Raw genomic sequence first — 14,321 nt, forward strand, 5'->3', positions numbered from 1 at the left:
AGTCCATCTAAGACATCAGAACTATTTAAGATTTTACAGATAGAGTAAGTAGAAAACTCGATCTCTCTGTAGCCTCAAATATAAAGGAGTGTTCTGGCAAATATATTGCTTACAGACTTTATTCATTATACTATAGAATTCACATTAACTTTTCCTTAGAAACAGGAAATATATTAAAATCAGGGTTCTTTTCCCCAAAACATATAAGGTTCAACAGCCGGGGATAATAAATTCAGCTTTATGTAGATACAGTATTCATTACTAATCAGGGGGAAGTCAACCTTAAAAGTTCATGAAAAAAAAAACTCAAAACTAAGCTTGATATCAAAACAGACTTTATATAAGTGTAGTATTTTGTTATATCGTAAAGTGTATTAAATGAGGAAGTGACTATTATGGTGTCATAAAGAGAAATCCATGCCATTTCAAAGATAATTCTATTAGTAATTCAATTGGTTATTCAATAATAATGGACAAGATCAAGTCAATTGGTGATGGTTGAATCATACTTTGCATGCTAAGCAATTTTAGTATATATATATGTGTGTGTGCATATTTTTCGTAAAATAAAACTCGCCCAAAGACTTGGGCTATATTCTTGAACTTTTACGATTACTAATTCCTGTAAATTGAATAATAGAAAATAAATAAAAGCTATATGGATTAGAGGATTTTTGTAAGAGATAGAAGGCCTTGAAGACTTTGAATATACATAAGTTCATGGAGCTTTCGTTAACAATTTCAAAGAGGTTTTATTTGTTTATTTGTTTATTTATTTATATTTTACTACATGGCACATATTAAGTCCAGTTAATATTTTCACGACAAAATACTTCTAGTATGTGAAAAGTTATATTAAGCTGTCGCCAACGGACCATTGTATTTATTTTATGTGATATTAAGGAGGATGCTTATACAGCTCTTTTAACAATCTTTACTGAAAATTCATTAGGACCATAGAGAGTTCCCAGGCTCAGAATATCATTCAAATCAGCATAGCTTGGCTTTCCATCTGTGCCAAGCGTTGGCTCGATTGTATAATGCGCAAATGTGCGTACACAAATATTGAACACATTCATTTCAGCCTATGTTTGTGTGAATGCATGTTCATATGTTAGTTTCAAACTTATAAACATAAACAAGCAAACAAATAAAGATCAACTCAATGCAATACATACCAAATTAACACCAGGGCAGGAGCGCCTTTAAAGAAGAAGAAAAAAAGGGGGGAAATAAGTATCATTCGATTGAAGTTTAATAAATAAAGTACTTACTTTCCCCATCCAAAAGCAAAAACATTGCGGCTTTGGATGTCACCTTGAGTTGACTCTGACCAAGTACTCGTGTCTCCAAGAAATCTTTCCGGGTTGAATTCCTTTGGATCATCAAATACATCTTGATTCATGTTCAGTGCAGGCATACTACTAATAAGTACTGTCCCTTTGGGGATGTAGTATCCGAGAAGCTCAACTATACTAATTCAGTTAATTTTGGAAAAAAAGTGTTACAAAGTTCACGTACCATCCTCAGCAGCAAGATGTGGAAGTCCAAGACATGTAACACTTCTATAGCGAAGATTCTCCCTCAATACAGCGATCACATAAGGAAGCTCTTTTCTATCAGAGAATGTAGGTATACGTCCATTTTTGGCAATAAACTTATCAATCTCTTCACCCATTTTCTTTTGAATATCTGGGTATCGAGGCAAGATTGCAAAAAGCCAGGACGCAGATGCAGCAGTTGTGTCCCCACCAGCTCCAATCAATTCATCTATTTTTAATTTTTGAGTCAATCAATCTTTCTTTATCTCACTTAATAAGAAAGTCAAGAGGATAAAAGATAGAGCGAGAAACAAAAGTACATACCCATAATAATAATCAAATCCATTTCATCAAGATTATACTTCTCCTTGAGTAGGTTAGCCTGCTTGGCCAAACAATCGGTCTCACCAGCTATGGCCTCGCTGATTAACTCTCCATAGACCTTGTCTCTTGTATCAACTACAGACTTGATCTCTTTATTTTTACGAGTGACTGTGTTGACCCAAGAGGAATACCGCAGGAATGACCCAATGTCACCAGAAGGCCCGGCAAGTCTCAGCTCATTCTCTGCCATACATATTATGCTGTCTAGAAGAGAGTCCTCAATTGACCCAGGAGTCTTTCCAAAAAGCAAACTGATCATGATTCCAAAGATAGCCTTCTGAATGTATTTGACAGGCGAAACTGATCCATCCTTCTCTGAAACTTCTTTAAGGCGGTTTATCGTATTATCTGTCACAGCTTCAATTATATTGACAAAGTTTTTAATGTTTTCTGTTGACAATATAGTGTCGGCTTCGTTTTGAAGTAAAGTAAGTAACTGAACACAAATATATATTTCATAAGACGATGTCAAATCTTACCAACTGTTCGACAGTTTTTCCATTCTTGATTAGGAGGTATGAAAACTATGCCCCTAAACGTATTGAATAAGAATCTTATTGTACCTTAAACTATCCTTACTTTCCACCTTTGCTGTACACATCATATGTAAAGGCGTGTCTCATTCTATCAGACGATTTTACTTCATTCTTTACGAACAGTTCGTGCGCAATGTAGGGATCACTGATAAGAACCCATGGCTGAATACCCATGTCAATATGAACAACTGGACCTAGAATAAAGGTCTTGATGTTAATAAATAGCCATACCACAAATCCTGAATTATATAATTACCAAGCTCTTGATGCCATTTTTCGAGCTGGAGAAAGGGTTTTTTCCCCAATGATAACATATGCCCTGTTTATTTTTTATGATATATGTATATGACAAGTTAGTATAAACAAACACAAACATATCATATTCCTTTATTTATTACCAAAATACGGGTAGCTATCTTTAGGAGTAGGTATCTCCATATAACCTTTGCGATGCCAGACGGCTACATTCTTTTTCCTCAGAGACACGAGTGAATGTATGCTGTAAGCAAGTATGACTGTCACGGCTGCTGCAACAACCCCACTTGCTTGAGTGGGGTAATTTTCCTCAAAAAATAGCTTCAACCATTCACGATCCATACTTTCTGGCTCAAATGACTTCAAGAAAATAAATAAATAAATAAAGAAAGAAGATGAAGTACTATTACTTGAATTTTGTGGTTATTTAAATATTCAAGTGAGATTTATTTTAAGTGTCAAGGATATTTAATATCCCAGCTATTAGAAACCGGTATGCTATAAAAGTTAGGTATGTTAAGGCTCTACTTTGAGCACATGTCCGTACATTTAGGTTGTGGCTGTAACGTATGTACCATCCGTGAAATAGATGCTGTAAGAAAAAGGTTGGTCGTTTTAAAGCTACAATTCGTAAAATTAAAAGCAACTGTACCACTTCTCCAAAATAGAATTGAATTACCTTCCATAAAAATACGTTTTCCCGAGCATAAAAGAGACAAAACTATAAACTTGACTTGGTGTCCAAATGGAATAATATATGTACACATACAAAATATTATATCATACCAATAATATACTAAGTTCCTCATTTATTCGTAGTGTATATAGTACAGTTTGAGAATTAAAGATAGGTAAGTTCACGTAGTTAGCTACTCTACAGACAGGCACAATAAATTACAGAAATGTCAAGAAGGGTTTTCTTTAAACGTAAAAGAGGTGGGACGAGTACCTGTAAGTATAACAACCAATCAAAAGGTACAATGATATGTCTATGGGAATATAATTAAGATACCTTGAAGCTTGGATATGTTTATGCTGTGTTTCCGCACTTCATAAAATAATAATAATAACAATTCTTACTATCAATAGCCTAAATGATATATTTTAGGATATATGAGCCAGACATAGAGCTTGTATACAAATTTTATTGGATCACTGGATAAAAGTAATACAATTTATGGTGTACACAATGCCGCCGCACCCGTACAGCAATGCAGAGTGTGTAACTGTCTCTAAAAATGGCCCGGCTAGGTTTATATGTATAGTATATGTGTAACCAAAACTAACATTTGAGTATGAGATGTCAGCTATTTTCATCTTATACGATGTCAATACCTGCTCAAATATAAGAGTGTATGAGCACAACACACAAGTGGCTAGACCCGTTCATAAAAGTTACATAATTATCTATAAGTTGCTTATGCTTGTCTAAATATATTCTACACTTAAGCTATATTTTAAGAGATCCTGAGTAAGAACAATCTAGAATGTTGTGTCTCTGTACACTTTGTTCGAATTTTTTTCTGTTGTTCATATTATTATTTTTTGTATGAGACAAGAATTTGTTAAATTGTCCAAAAACAGGTCTTACTTTCTATAAAGGAGAGGTAGGTATCTGGGGAAAATACTGATGAGCACACACATGTGTGGGAGTTGAGTAGTAAAATAATAAGTACAGAGAGTAGGGAAGTAAAATGAAAAGAAGAGTGAAAGAGAAAACGACAGAGGAAGATAGTACGACCATAAGAGAGAACGGGATATAGTATATAAGCTGGAATGACTGGAAGAAGAAATTTAGTGATTTGCTCACAAAAACAACTACATTAGCAAGAGTAAAAGGCATATTGTCCAACATTGTTCTCCAGTATGTTTTTCAGAAAGCGGCAAGAGCAATATCCAAAACATTATATGGACTCATTATTGGGAAGTAGAGGGGATAGAGGTAGATATAGAGGGTACAAAAGGCGCGTCGGATTTTAGAATACTGTGATATTCACCTGGGTAATATCAATATCCAGACGTCCCAAATAAGAAGGGATGAGGTAAGGAATTGCTCGGTAGTGTTATTAAGGTTTTTACATAGATGATGCCCAGGAAATACAAAAAGAAACTTGGAACAAGGACATGAAGGATGGAAGCGGAGGAAAGGGAGTTACGCAAAAGACGATAACCAATGTTACGGGCGGTAATAAATTGGGTCATATACCGAAAGGAATCCCATTGGGAAGGTGGTAGATGTGATAGATAATAACAAGTGAGTAGATCTGGAAGTGGAGTTAAAATTCGAAAGAAGTGTATTGAGAATCTGAGCTGTCTTATTAAAGAAGAGAAAGGTTATCGAACTTGGCATAATATCAAACGCTCCATGTGAGCTTTCATGAGAAGCATTATGATGAAAAATGTGAAAGACGTAGAGGAACAGAAAAGGAACTTATGATATCAATGTGTGTGTGTGTTTGTGTTAACAATGGGTAAGAAATTGTCGATGATGCTTAGATATGGTGGTCGGTAAGCTGGTTGGCGATGGAAAAAGCAATGAAGTAAATGATTGTAGTAGAAGACACTGTATACAATTAGTAAATGAAATCGATAATTAGGATAAAGAGTATTATGTAACTTATGGTTATATAAAACATTAAGCGGAAGAGAAATATATGCAGCAAAGGAAAGATGATGAGGTATATTTAACAAAGGTAGCTTAATATCAAAAGAGCAAAATAAAGAGAGCACAGAAGGGAAAGACAATGCCTTTTCGACTTGTACAAAAACAAGAATAATAAAAGTGAGACCAAGTCTACGGAAAGGTGAATCTAAAAAAGATTGCATAGAAATATGGCCTCGCAGTCAATGTTTGGGAATCGAAAAGGTTGTTGGCGGAGGAAGAAGAAGAGGAAGAAGCCATCGCAATTGGAGAACATATTGTTGCCCAGGTGAATCAAGGATACCCAGTCCCCAAGTGGATGATTTTTTACACCTCATTAAAAAAAAAGTTACGCAGCGTTAGACATTTCTATTAATTATTATTATTATTTTTTGCTATCACGAACGTGACATAAAAAAAATAAAAAAAATAATAAATAAATAAAAATATCTGACATTTCCTTACTTCTACAACTCAACAATGACAAAACTCGAAGCAATAGGAATCCTGGGAATCAGATCATTCAGCCCTGATCAACCTACCTACTTAAAATTCCTGCCTGGTTGCACGATCTTTGTAGGACCTAATGGAAGTGGAAAAACCGTAAGTCCATTTTAGATTCTAATAACAGATCTAATGCACATTCATTAGACAATCATTGAAGCACTAAAATACGTCTGTACCGGAGAAATGCCACCTGGTAGTAAAAATGGTGCTTTAATTCACGATTTAAAGGTAATGAAACAATTGAAAATAATTATAATAATAATGAAAGCAATCATTATTTAATCAATCAAGAAAATGACATTTCTAATGTTTCTCTAGTTATCCAATCGATCATCAGTTAAAGCTCAAGTCCGCTTAAAGTTTACAAACAGAAATAACATAGAGTTTGTCTGTACTCGTTCACTTGAGCTTACTCAAAGGGGATCTGGCTCATCCTTGAAAACACTTGACAGTAGTTTAAGACAAAAGAATCCGGTCACTGAGGAAGTGAGTACAATGCTATTAAACGCGCAAAAAAAAAGAAGAAGAATAAAAATAAAGTTCAAATCAAACCAAATCAAATCAAATAAACTCATACATTATACTAAGGTTGTTGTAGTTAATTCACGATCTTCAGATATTAACTATCTAATGAGTTGTCACTTGGGTTCCTCCAAGGCAATGATAGAATCTGTTATGCTTTGTCCCCAAGAGGAATCAAATTGGTAAAGCATTTACTTACATTTAATATCTTTCAAACATATATGACATATACCATATAGATCTATATATCCTTTATTTATAATACATTATTTCTCTTTCTTTCTTTACAGGCCAATTGCAGAACCAGCCGTATTAAAGAAAAAGTTTAATGATATATTTGGAAATGCACAGTAAGTTTCAATCCAATGATTTCCAAAAAAAAAAATAGTACAATTAACGACGAACAATTATTTGGGATCTTTAGTCATATAAAGACCATCAAAAGCATAAAAGATAAAATCAAAGAGCTACAGGAAGAAAACCAAGCGAAAAAGATTGATCTGGAAGGATTTAAAGCACGGAAGATTTATGCAGAAAAGCTCAAGATGTCTCTCGCTGATCTCTTGAAGACGATACAAAGCAAACAACAAAGTCTTGCGGCGATTGATCGGAAGCTGGCGGATGCCAATGACAAACTTATGTCTTGCCGCGCAAAACATCGGTCTGTTCAAGAAGCAGAGAAAGCATATACTCAATTGATGCACAAGAAAGAGATACTGACCAAAAGTATTACTGAACTATCTCGACATCTCAAAGAGAGAAGTGAGTCTGACGAGGAATTACAAAGAATTATCAGAAATTATTCTCAAGAAGCCGAGACCAGACATCGTGCAAAGGAAGAAGCGGAAAAAGAAGTCGATGATCTCAATCGAAAACTTGTTAAAAAGAAAGAGGAGCTGTCGAGTCTAATTTTAAGCATAACTCGCCTTGAAGTTTCTGATGAAGTATGTATATATATGTATATATGTTCATTTGTATTTTAATATAAAGTTATCTTACAAGAATATATAATTTCTTTTGATAGGAAAATTCTGTACGCATACAAGACAGGATCAATCTTATCAAGTCGCTTGATGAAAAGTTTGAACTTGGGATTTCTACACAATTGGATTCTGATGAAGCTACAAGTAGGCTTACAAGTATGCTTAATATAAACAATGAGTCTCTTAAACGTGAAAAGGTATTTCCGTGTGTGTAACTAATATACTGCTTTATACAATAATAACATTTGTTTCTTACCAGTCCCAAGCACGGGAGAGTGAATCCAAGCTCAGAGACACAATTCATTCCATCAAATCTGAAAAAGCTACTATCGAGAAATCTGTTAAAGATTCGGAACTGAAAAGAGTAAATATTATAATGATTTGCACACGGATATATATATATATATATATATATATTAGCTTAACGCTTATTCGAAACTTTTGCTTAGGATCAACATAACAAGGATCTACAGAATATTCGAGATCAATTAAATGGCATACGCGTTACCCAGGAGATGATAGTAACAGCCAAGAAATCTCTTCATGAAAAGGCAGATATTCGCATAAATGATTTATTTTATTTTTTTAAAAAAAGTAATAATTAACGTAAATATTTTTTTTTGGATTTAGGAAGAGCTTCTGAAAGACTTGCGTATCAAGGTTAATTCAGAAAACATTGACTCTCAAATTAAGTCTTTAAAAAATACCATGTCTATGAATGAAAAAGAGGAAGCCTTATTAAAAACGAATATAGCAATAATGAGACGTGACGAAGAATTGAGATCAAACATCGCTTTTAAACGGTCTAATATGAAAGATAAACAGAAGCTTGCTGATGAAATATTCGAACAAAACGAAGAAGATATAGAGAGATATATTGGATCTGTACCGACCCAAGAAAAACTTGAATATGAGCTATCTGCACAACTTCGGTACGTACCCAAAATATTGATATGTATTATTCCTGGTAACTTATTAATATGCTAATTACGACACACAATGGATTAGTGAAAATCAAAAACGCCTTCAAGCGTTGATCGAAAAACAAAACAAAAATAGTCGGTCAGTTTCAGAAGTTACAACCAAGATTGTAATGACACGAGAAAATCTGGAAAAGATGGAGGATGAAGCTAATTCTATTGAGGAATCAATTGAACGAATCTGTGCAGACAAATCACTCTCCGAAAGAATTCTAACCCTCGACAAGACTGTGATGAGTTTAGAAAGGTACTTTGAAAGCAAAAACATAGAAAAGAAGAAGTTTATTAAATCGAAAATTTACTTATTATTATATTTACATATAATTTTTTTTTAGAAATCTTGCTGTATGCAAGTATGAAAAAACACTGTACGGAACTTTCCTCAAAGAAGCACAAGATGATAAAATATGTACCATTTGCTCAACTCACATGAAAGGAGAACATCTGAATTCTGTGGTAGAAAGGGTAAATAACACCAAAATCATAAACCTATCAAGAAAAATATCATCATCAAGTCTGACATAGGATTATATATTTGATTTATTTTAGCTTGAAAAATCCCAGGAAGAAATATTGGCACAGTTGAATAATCTTCAAAGAACTATCAGTATCCAAAGAAATGAACAAGAAAAGCTAAAATTCATCAGGGGTCCTTCTTATCAGCTTGATTCTTTGAGACATGATAAAATACCACCACTCCGAGACTCTCTCGAATCTTTAATACTTCAAAAGTCTTCTGTAGATGAAGAGCTAAAAAAGGTTTGCATGGCTTTTTTTTTTTACTGAATTAACTTTTTTAAAAAAATTAAGCATTGTTTAATATGTCCTACTTTTATAGACATCAAACATTCGATCGAATGTAGAGAGGCTTATTGAGAGTATCAAATGTCTTTTGAAACAAGCTGAAACAATGACTTATCATCTGAATGAGGCCAAAAGTATTGAATCCGAAGTCTTGAGAATGGAAAGCAAGCTGAGACACCCAAATTCTGACAAAACAATTGCAGAACAACAACGAGCGCTTGAAGATCTCTCTATGTCTGGGTAATATATATATATTATAGAAAATATGTGGTTGTTAATATATTTGTATAATCAATTGTAGAAAAGAAATCAGTGCAGAGATAGTAGAGCTTATGGAAAGAAAGTCAAAGCTGTTGAATGCGTATCATGCTGCAGAAACGAACGTCATGTCGGCACGCGAGCAAGTCACTCGTTTAGAAGAAGCCATTGAGAGAAAAGAGACTCTTACGAATCAACTCGAATTAGATACCAAAAAACAACAGAAACTACAAACTGTTGTAGAGGTACGTCTTATTGAATTATAAGAATTGTGTTTGTTTGTTTGTTTTTGTATATTGAAATATGGCATTTATAGCAAATGAATTTAAGGTTGACACCTTTGATGAGTGAACTCCAAGAAAAGTCCGCTCTTCTCGAAAGAACATTGACTAAGAATTCGCAAAAACAGGAGGCTCTTGAACATAAAGTTTTCCAAATAAAACAAGACTTATCTAAGCTGGAAAGAATAAGTCATGATATTAAAATGTAAGTGGAAGTGTAGGAGACTATGTGTGTGCTAGGCCTTAAACTAAATAAATAACTTGTTTTGGTCTTATATTTACCACTTTCTATAAATCTATCAAGATACCAAGAACGTGGATCAAAGGCTCAGTTAAATAAGCTTGTGAGAACTAAGAGCTCAATAGACAGTGACATTGAGAAAATATCAAAGTTCTATCAAGTTAAAGCAGCTTCTTTGCGTAATTTGGAAGACGATTTATCGGATCATGAAAGAGCTAAACGAGAGCTGGAAAGCCTGATACAGTGCCGAAAATATAAAGCTGAATTAAGTGAATGTCAATCAAAAGCTTCCGAGATGGAAAGGGAGAATTTTGCAGGCTCAAACAATACATTACAACACGAGATACAGCACCTTGAGAAAACCCGTTCTAACTTGTCAGAAGAAGTATGACCATATATATATATATATATATATAAGCTAAGATATAACACTTTATTTTTTCTAATACACCTATTTTCTTATCTTATTTAATAGAGAGCAAGTATAAGTGGAGCAATTGCCCAGATCGAGGAACAAAAAGAGAACTACAGAGAAGAACTCGAGGGTACTTACAAAAATGCAGAATCCGAATATCTTCGCATGACGTTCGAGGTCAGGGTATGTTTTCCGTAGCAACAACAAAAAGGATAATACATATAGTTTATGTCACTTACTTTGCGAGATAGATGCGTGAGGGCCAACTTTCTGATGTCAAAAAATACAAAACAGGATATGAAATGTAACGTACAATAACGATGGAGGCTATATATATATATATATATATATATATGCGTGTGTGTTTGTATACTGATTGTTTAATTAGGGCTATCGTAGAGAAACAATCTGACAAAATCAAGGAAATAAATCAAGTAATTAAGGAACTGTGGGAAAAAACTTACACTGGGTCGGGTGAGTAAAATATGCGGATTATATACACAACATTCGAATATCCTAAAAAAAAGAGAAAATGCTTCTATTCTTTAGACATTGAATATATGGCCATTAGAACGGATCTTGACGATATTAGCCCTGGTGATACCACTGCACATACATTTAACTATAAGGTAAGTAGAGTATTTGAGAAAAATATTGAATTATTATTATTTGCGACACTTGTATGCTCATTTATCTATTTTAGGTGGTAATGGGAAAAGATGGAGAAGAAGTTAATGCGCGAGGCCGTCTTAGTGCTGGACAGAAAGCAATGGCGTCAATAATCATTCGTCTTGCACTAGCAGACGTCTTTTACACGGATTGCAGTGCAATCGCTCTTGACGAACCGACAACCAATCTAGATCATGATAATATACAATCTTTGGCTTCTGGAATAGCAAAGTAATGTATCTTTACTGTTAATATTGAATATCGACTCACTTTATTCCAATTATGTATATGTATATATCATTCTAGCTTGGTAAAAGACCGCTTACAACATAGAGGCTTCCAACTTATAATCATCACTCATGATGAAAAGTTTGTGAACACATTGGCAACCCAAGGGCTGGCCAATAATTTTTACCGTGTGTGTAAAGACGACAAGTAAGTAGTATATAGTAAATAGTAACATACTGGCTTATTTACTAACATTACAAAAAACGCGATATTAGCAAATACAGCACTATTGAATTACAAAACAGTACTGTAATTGAGTAAATAAAATAAAATTTATCTTTATAAAGTGGACAAAGCGTGCGAAAATCCTGAATTGACTTGCAATTCCAAAACAAAATTTTTTCAAATCTGAACAAAGAATAGCCATGGGAATAGTGAAGAGTTCTGAGTAAGGACTCTATGCAAGTGCTCCTAATTCTTGTATTTTATGCTCCTTCTTCAAAACCTTGCTCTTATTTGAGCTCAATTGAAGATCATTACGCGAGTTTTATTCGCAGTGGTGTAAATAAATAGGTAGCCCTCTTTCAAAAAAAAACTGGAAATATAAATAGAATACCAGAATTATTATTTTTTTTATTGTACAGAAGGGTAGGTTGAGAAATAACGCATATTTGAGTCGAGTCAAAGAAGAAGATATATATTATACATATAAAAATATTACCATGGCATTTGGTTTTGTTTGTTTAAAGCACAATATCAAAATACATTTATATAAGATAGCAATTAATCGTATTTTATATAAATGTATTTTGATATTGTTCTGTAAACCCAAAGAAAACCAAATGCCATGGTAATATTTTTATATGTATAATATATATCTTTTTCTTCTTTGACTTAATCCAAAGATGTGTTATCGTCCAACTTACCAGACTGTATGTGGTTTGGATTATATATAATGAGCCATTACTGTCTTTTACAATAAACAAATATTATTATATACTTTTCTATTTTTTTTTCCTTTTCAAAATAAGGATTTTCTTTTATTATATAAAAATCTCATGGCTAGTGTCCGCCCCAGAGTTATGGATTTTCATCAGTTCGATTCCTTCTATGACAATAGACATGAGTATAATAGTTCTATTTGGATAGTTTGTTTCAGTTTTCAAGTTTTTACTTACAATAATTGATATTCATGGGTTCATCGACCTGTTGTTGGTGGAGTTACTGGTGGCCAGGGCGGTTATTCAGAGCTTTTAATTTCTGGATTTCTTTTTGGAGAGCTTGGGTTTTCCAGGGCAATTCTTTTGGCTTTTATTGTTGCATTGGGCTTCGATCTTGACTTTCTTGCTTTGCTGAGCCGGTGGGAACTGCTCTTCGCCATGACCAAAGTAGAGGTGTCACTCAGGCTCACCGGAGAACTTTCTTTTCCCATAGCTATCGAAGCGGTCGATGGTAATATCTTTGGCGGCCTCGGTTACATCTTCGACTGTTTTCAAAAAGCTGCTCGTTTCAGGGTTGGAGTCCAGGTTGTCGTACAGAATATTATACCATGATGATGGCAGACCACACATAAAAATCTCTCCAAGTGCGTAGTCCTTGGTATCCATCCTGGCCATATATGCAGCCTCGAGAAACCGCATCGAGTAATCTTCTACACTCTCATTGCTACCAATACGCATACCAAGTACATTCATCCGAGCCTTTGAACGTGAAAAGTTTATGTCAAGCCTCTTTTCAATCAATTCTCTTGCCTCGGGCCATGTTGGGGCAGCGATCAGTTTTTCCTTCACCCAGTACATGAAAGAAGGGTGAAAAGCCACGGGGATGAATCTCTTCCAATCTTTCTCGCAGTCCAATCCGATTATGTTCATGAATATCTCATACGCGGTTGTGAATTGCCACACATTATCATACATTGGCTCATTAGGGAAATAAACCTTGTACATTGTGGTTAGTTGGAACCGAGGTACATCCCTAAGGGAGTAGGTGAAGTTGGCAACAATCTTTGGTTCGCTGGCGATCGTTTCTTCAACACCAGCGCTGTTCTGGTCTACTTCACCTTGATTATCGCTCTGCCTAGTCAAAAGAGTCATTCGTCTGTTTAACTTGTTAATATTTTTAATAATTAAATCTTTCTTAGAATCAGGGTCAAGGCCGCTCATACTAATCTCGCATAGCTCCTCATGGAGCCTGCGCAAAAGTTCTTTTGTAATTTGGATAGATGTTTGAGTGGGATTTCTTCCGCTTTCCTCAATAGCATCACCAGGAGTCGTCTCCTTTGATATATCCATATTTCCGGATGACTCCCTGAGTGCTTCCACATCCTCAGCCTTAGGTAGCTTTGCTACTTGGCTATCAAGGCTGGGCTCATTACAAGAGTTGTTATTTGTTTTGTGTTCCATTATTTATTATTTATTATTATTTTTTACTTTTTTTTTAGCAGATGTTAAAATTCACTTAAAGAATAAAATATTTAACTTGAACTTGGATAAAGAAAGGTGTGAAGATTCCTTAAAGCACAATAAATTGATTTTACGTTTTTGTTTTCCAAAGTGAAAGTGAAAGAGAAGCAAGAATTTTTGATCCAAAAGGCCGAGTCAATTCATTATGTACTATTTTCTGTATGCATATTAAAATCTATCACCTTTTCCTTTTAGTCTATTGTTAGTTAAATTATCTTTTTTAGCTTCAGATCCTACAAAGCCATCTTTATTGCTATTATTTAAGCTGTTTTGGCAATGGTTTTTGCCTCATAAATCATGGACTTTGTGATAGAAAATCCTCTGGCAACGGGTCTCCACGGCTTAGTTTGTCTTTTACCGTACCTTTTCTATCCTTTATAGTCCAAATTATTCTTTTTCTCTCTCTCTGTTACTTTGACATTGTATGCATTGGCGGTATCAATAAAATACCAGAAAAAAAAACTATATGGGGTTCACTTATAATGAGCGCCTAGAGCGAACAGATAATTTATAGAGGTAATGTATACAAAAAACTGTCCCAATAGAAGAAGATGATTAAAAGAGAATTATAAATATATATTGTTGACTTTATATATATAATTCATTTAAAGAAT

At 34.2% G+C, this 14,321-nt stretch overlaps 5 protein-coding genes across 5 annotated transcripts; 3 read left to right on the forward strand and 2 right to left on the reverse strand.

The window, feature by feature from the left end:
- Nucleotides 1–730: 730 nt before the first annotated feature.
- PHYBLDRAFT_157337 (CYP5206 protein) lies at nt 731–3,097 on the reverse strand. The gene is made up of 9 exons (XM_018433602.1): nt 2,860–3,097; nt 2,718–2,780; nt 2,505–2,655; nt 2,405–2,457; nt 1,866–2,336; nt 1,522–1,770; nt 1,275–1,470; nt 1,179–1,203; nt 731–1,085 (listed from the first exon to the last, which is right to left on the reverse strand). The coding sequence occupies exons 1-9, from the start codon at nt 3,056–3,058 to the stop codon at nt 912–914; spliced, it is 1,581 nt and encodes a 526-aa protein (XP_018297823.1). The 5' UTR covers nt 3,059–3,097; the 3' UTR covers nt 731–911.
- Nucleotides 3,098–3,905: 808 nt separating this feature from the next.
- On the forward strand, nt 3,906–4,951 carry PHYBLDRAFT_58831 (hypothetical protein; the record flags this gene model as incomplete). Its single annotated transcript, XM_018440389.1, has 3 exons — nt 3,906–3,967; nt 4,544–4,671; nt 4,800–4,951. 3 exons carry the CDS (start codon nt 3,906–3,908, stop codon nt 4,949–4,951), a joined length of 342 nt encoding a protein of 113 aa, XP_018297824.1.
- An 886-nt stretch (nt 4,952–5,837) lies between these two features.
- On the forward strand, nt 5,838–6,146 carry PHYBLDRAFT_106795 (hypothetical protein; the record flags this gene model as incomplete). Its single annotated transcript, XM_018427960.1, has 2 exons — nt 5,838–5,960; nt 6,009–6,146. The coding sequence occupies 2 exons, from the start codon at nt 5,838–5,840 to the stop codon at nt 6,144–6,146; spliced, it is 261 nt and encodes an 86-aa protein (XP_018297825.1).
- Nucleotides 6,147–10,059: 3,913 nt separating this feature from the next.
- Nucleotides 10,060–11,597, forward strand: PHYBLDRAFT_121424 (hypothetical protein). The gene is made up of 8 exons (XM_018428800.1): nt 10,060–10,318; nt 10,409–10,531; nt 10,600–10,652; nt 10,737–10,822; nt 10,898–10,977; nt 11,052–11,248; nt 11,324–11,452; nt 11,521–11,597. Exons 1-8 carry the CDS (start codon nt 10,229–10,231, stop codon nt 11,564–11,566), a joined length of 804 nt encoding a protein of 267 aa, XP_018297826.1. The 5' UTR covers nt 10,060–10,228; the 3' UTR covers nt 11,567–11,597.
- A 1,045-nt stretch (nt 11,598–12,642) lies between these two features.
- Nucleotides 12,643–13,647, reverse strand: PHYBLDRAFT_162845 (hypothetical protein; the record flags this gene model as incomplete). Its single annotated transcript, XM_018434700.1, has 1 exon — nt 12,643–13,647. The coding sequence occupies one exon, from the start codon at nt 13,645–13,647 to the stop codon at nt 12,643–12,645; it is 1,005 nt and encodes a 334-aa protein (XP_018297827.1).
- Nucleotides 13,648–14,321: the final 674 nt, after the last annotated feature.

Source organism: Phycomyces blakesleeanus, assembly GCF_001638985.1.
Source record: "Phycomyces blakesleeanus NRRL 1555(-) unplaced genomic scaffold PHYBLscaffold_2, whole genome shotgun sequence".
In the NCBI taxonomy this organism is placed as follows: domain Eukaryota; kingdom Fungi; phylum Mucoromycota; class Mucoromycetes; order Mucorales; family Phycomycetaceae; genus Phycomyces; species Phycomyces blakesleeanus.

Coding starts and splice junctions, on each gene's coding strand:
- PHYBLDRAFT_157337 (XM_018433602.1), bottom strand. CDS start 3,058: ATGGATCGTGAATGGTTGAAGCTATTTTTTGAGGAAAATTACCCCACT. Junction 2,781..2,859: donor AGATAGCTACCCGTATTTTG/GTAATAAATAAA, acceptor AAAAATAAACAG/GGCATATGTTATCATTGGGG. Junction 2,656..2,717: donor AAAATGGCATCAAGAGCTTG/GTAATTATATAA, acceptor CCTTTATTCTAG/GTCCAGTTGTTCATATTGAC.
- PHYBLDRAFT_121424 (XM_018428800.1), top strand. CDS start 10,229: ATGGAAAGGGAGAATTTTGCAGGCTCAAACAATACATTACAACACGAG. Junction 10,978..11,051: donor CACATACATTTAACTATAAG/GTAAGTAGAGTA, acceptor TATCTATTTTAG/GTGGTAATGGGAAAAGATGG. Junction 11,249..11,323: donor TTGGCTTCTGGAATAGCAAA/GTAATGTATCTT, acceptor ATATCATTCTAG/CTTGGTAAAAGACCGCTTAC.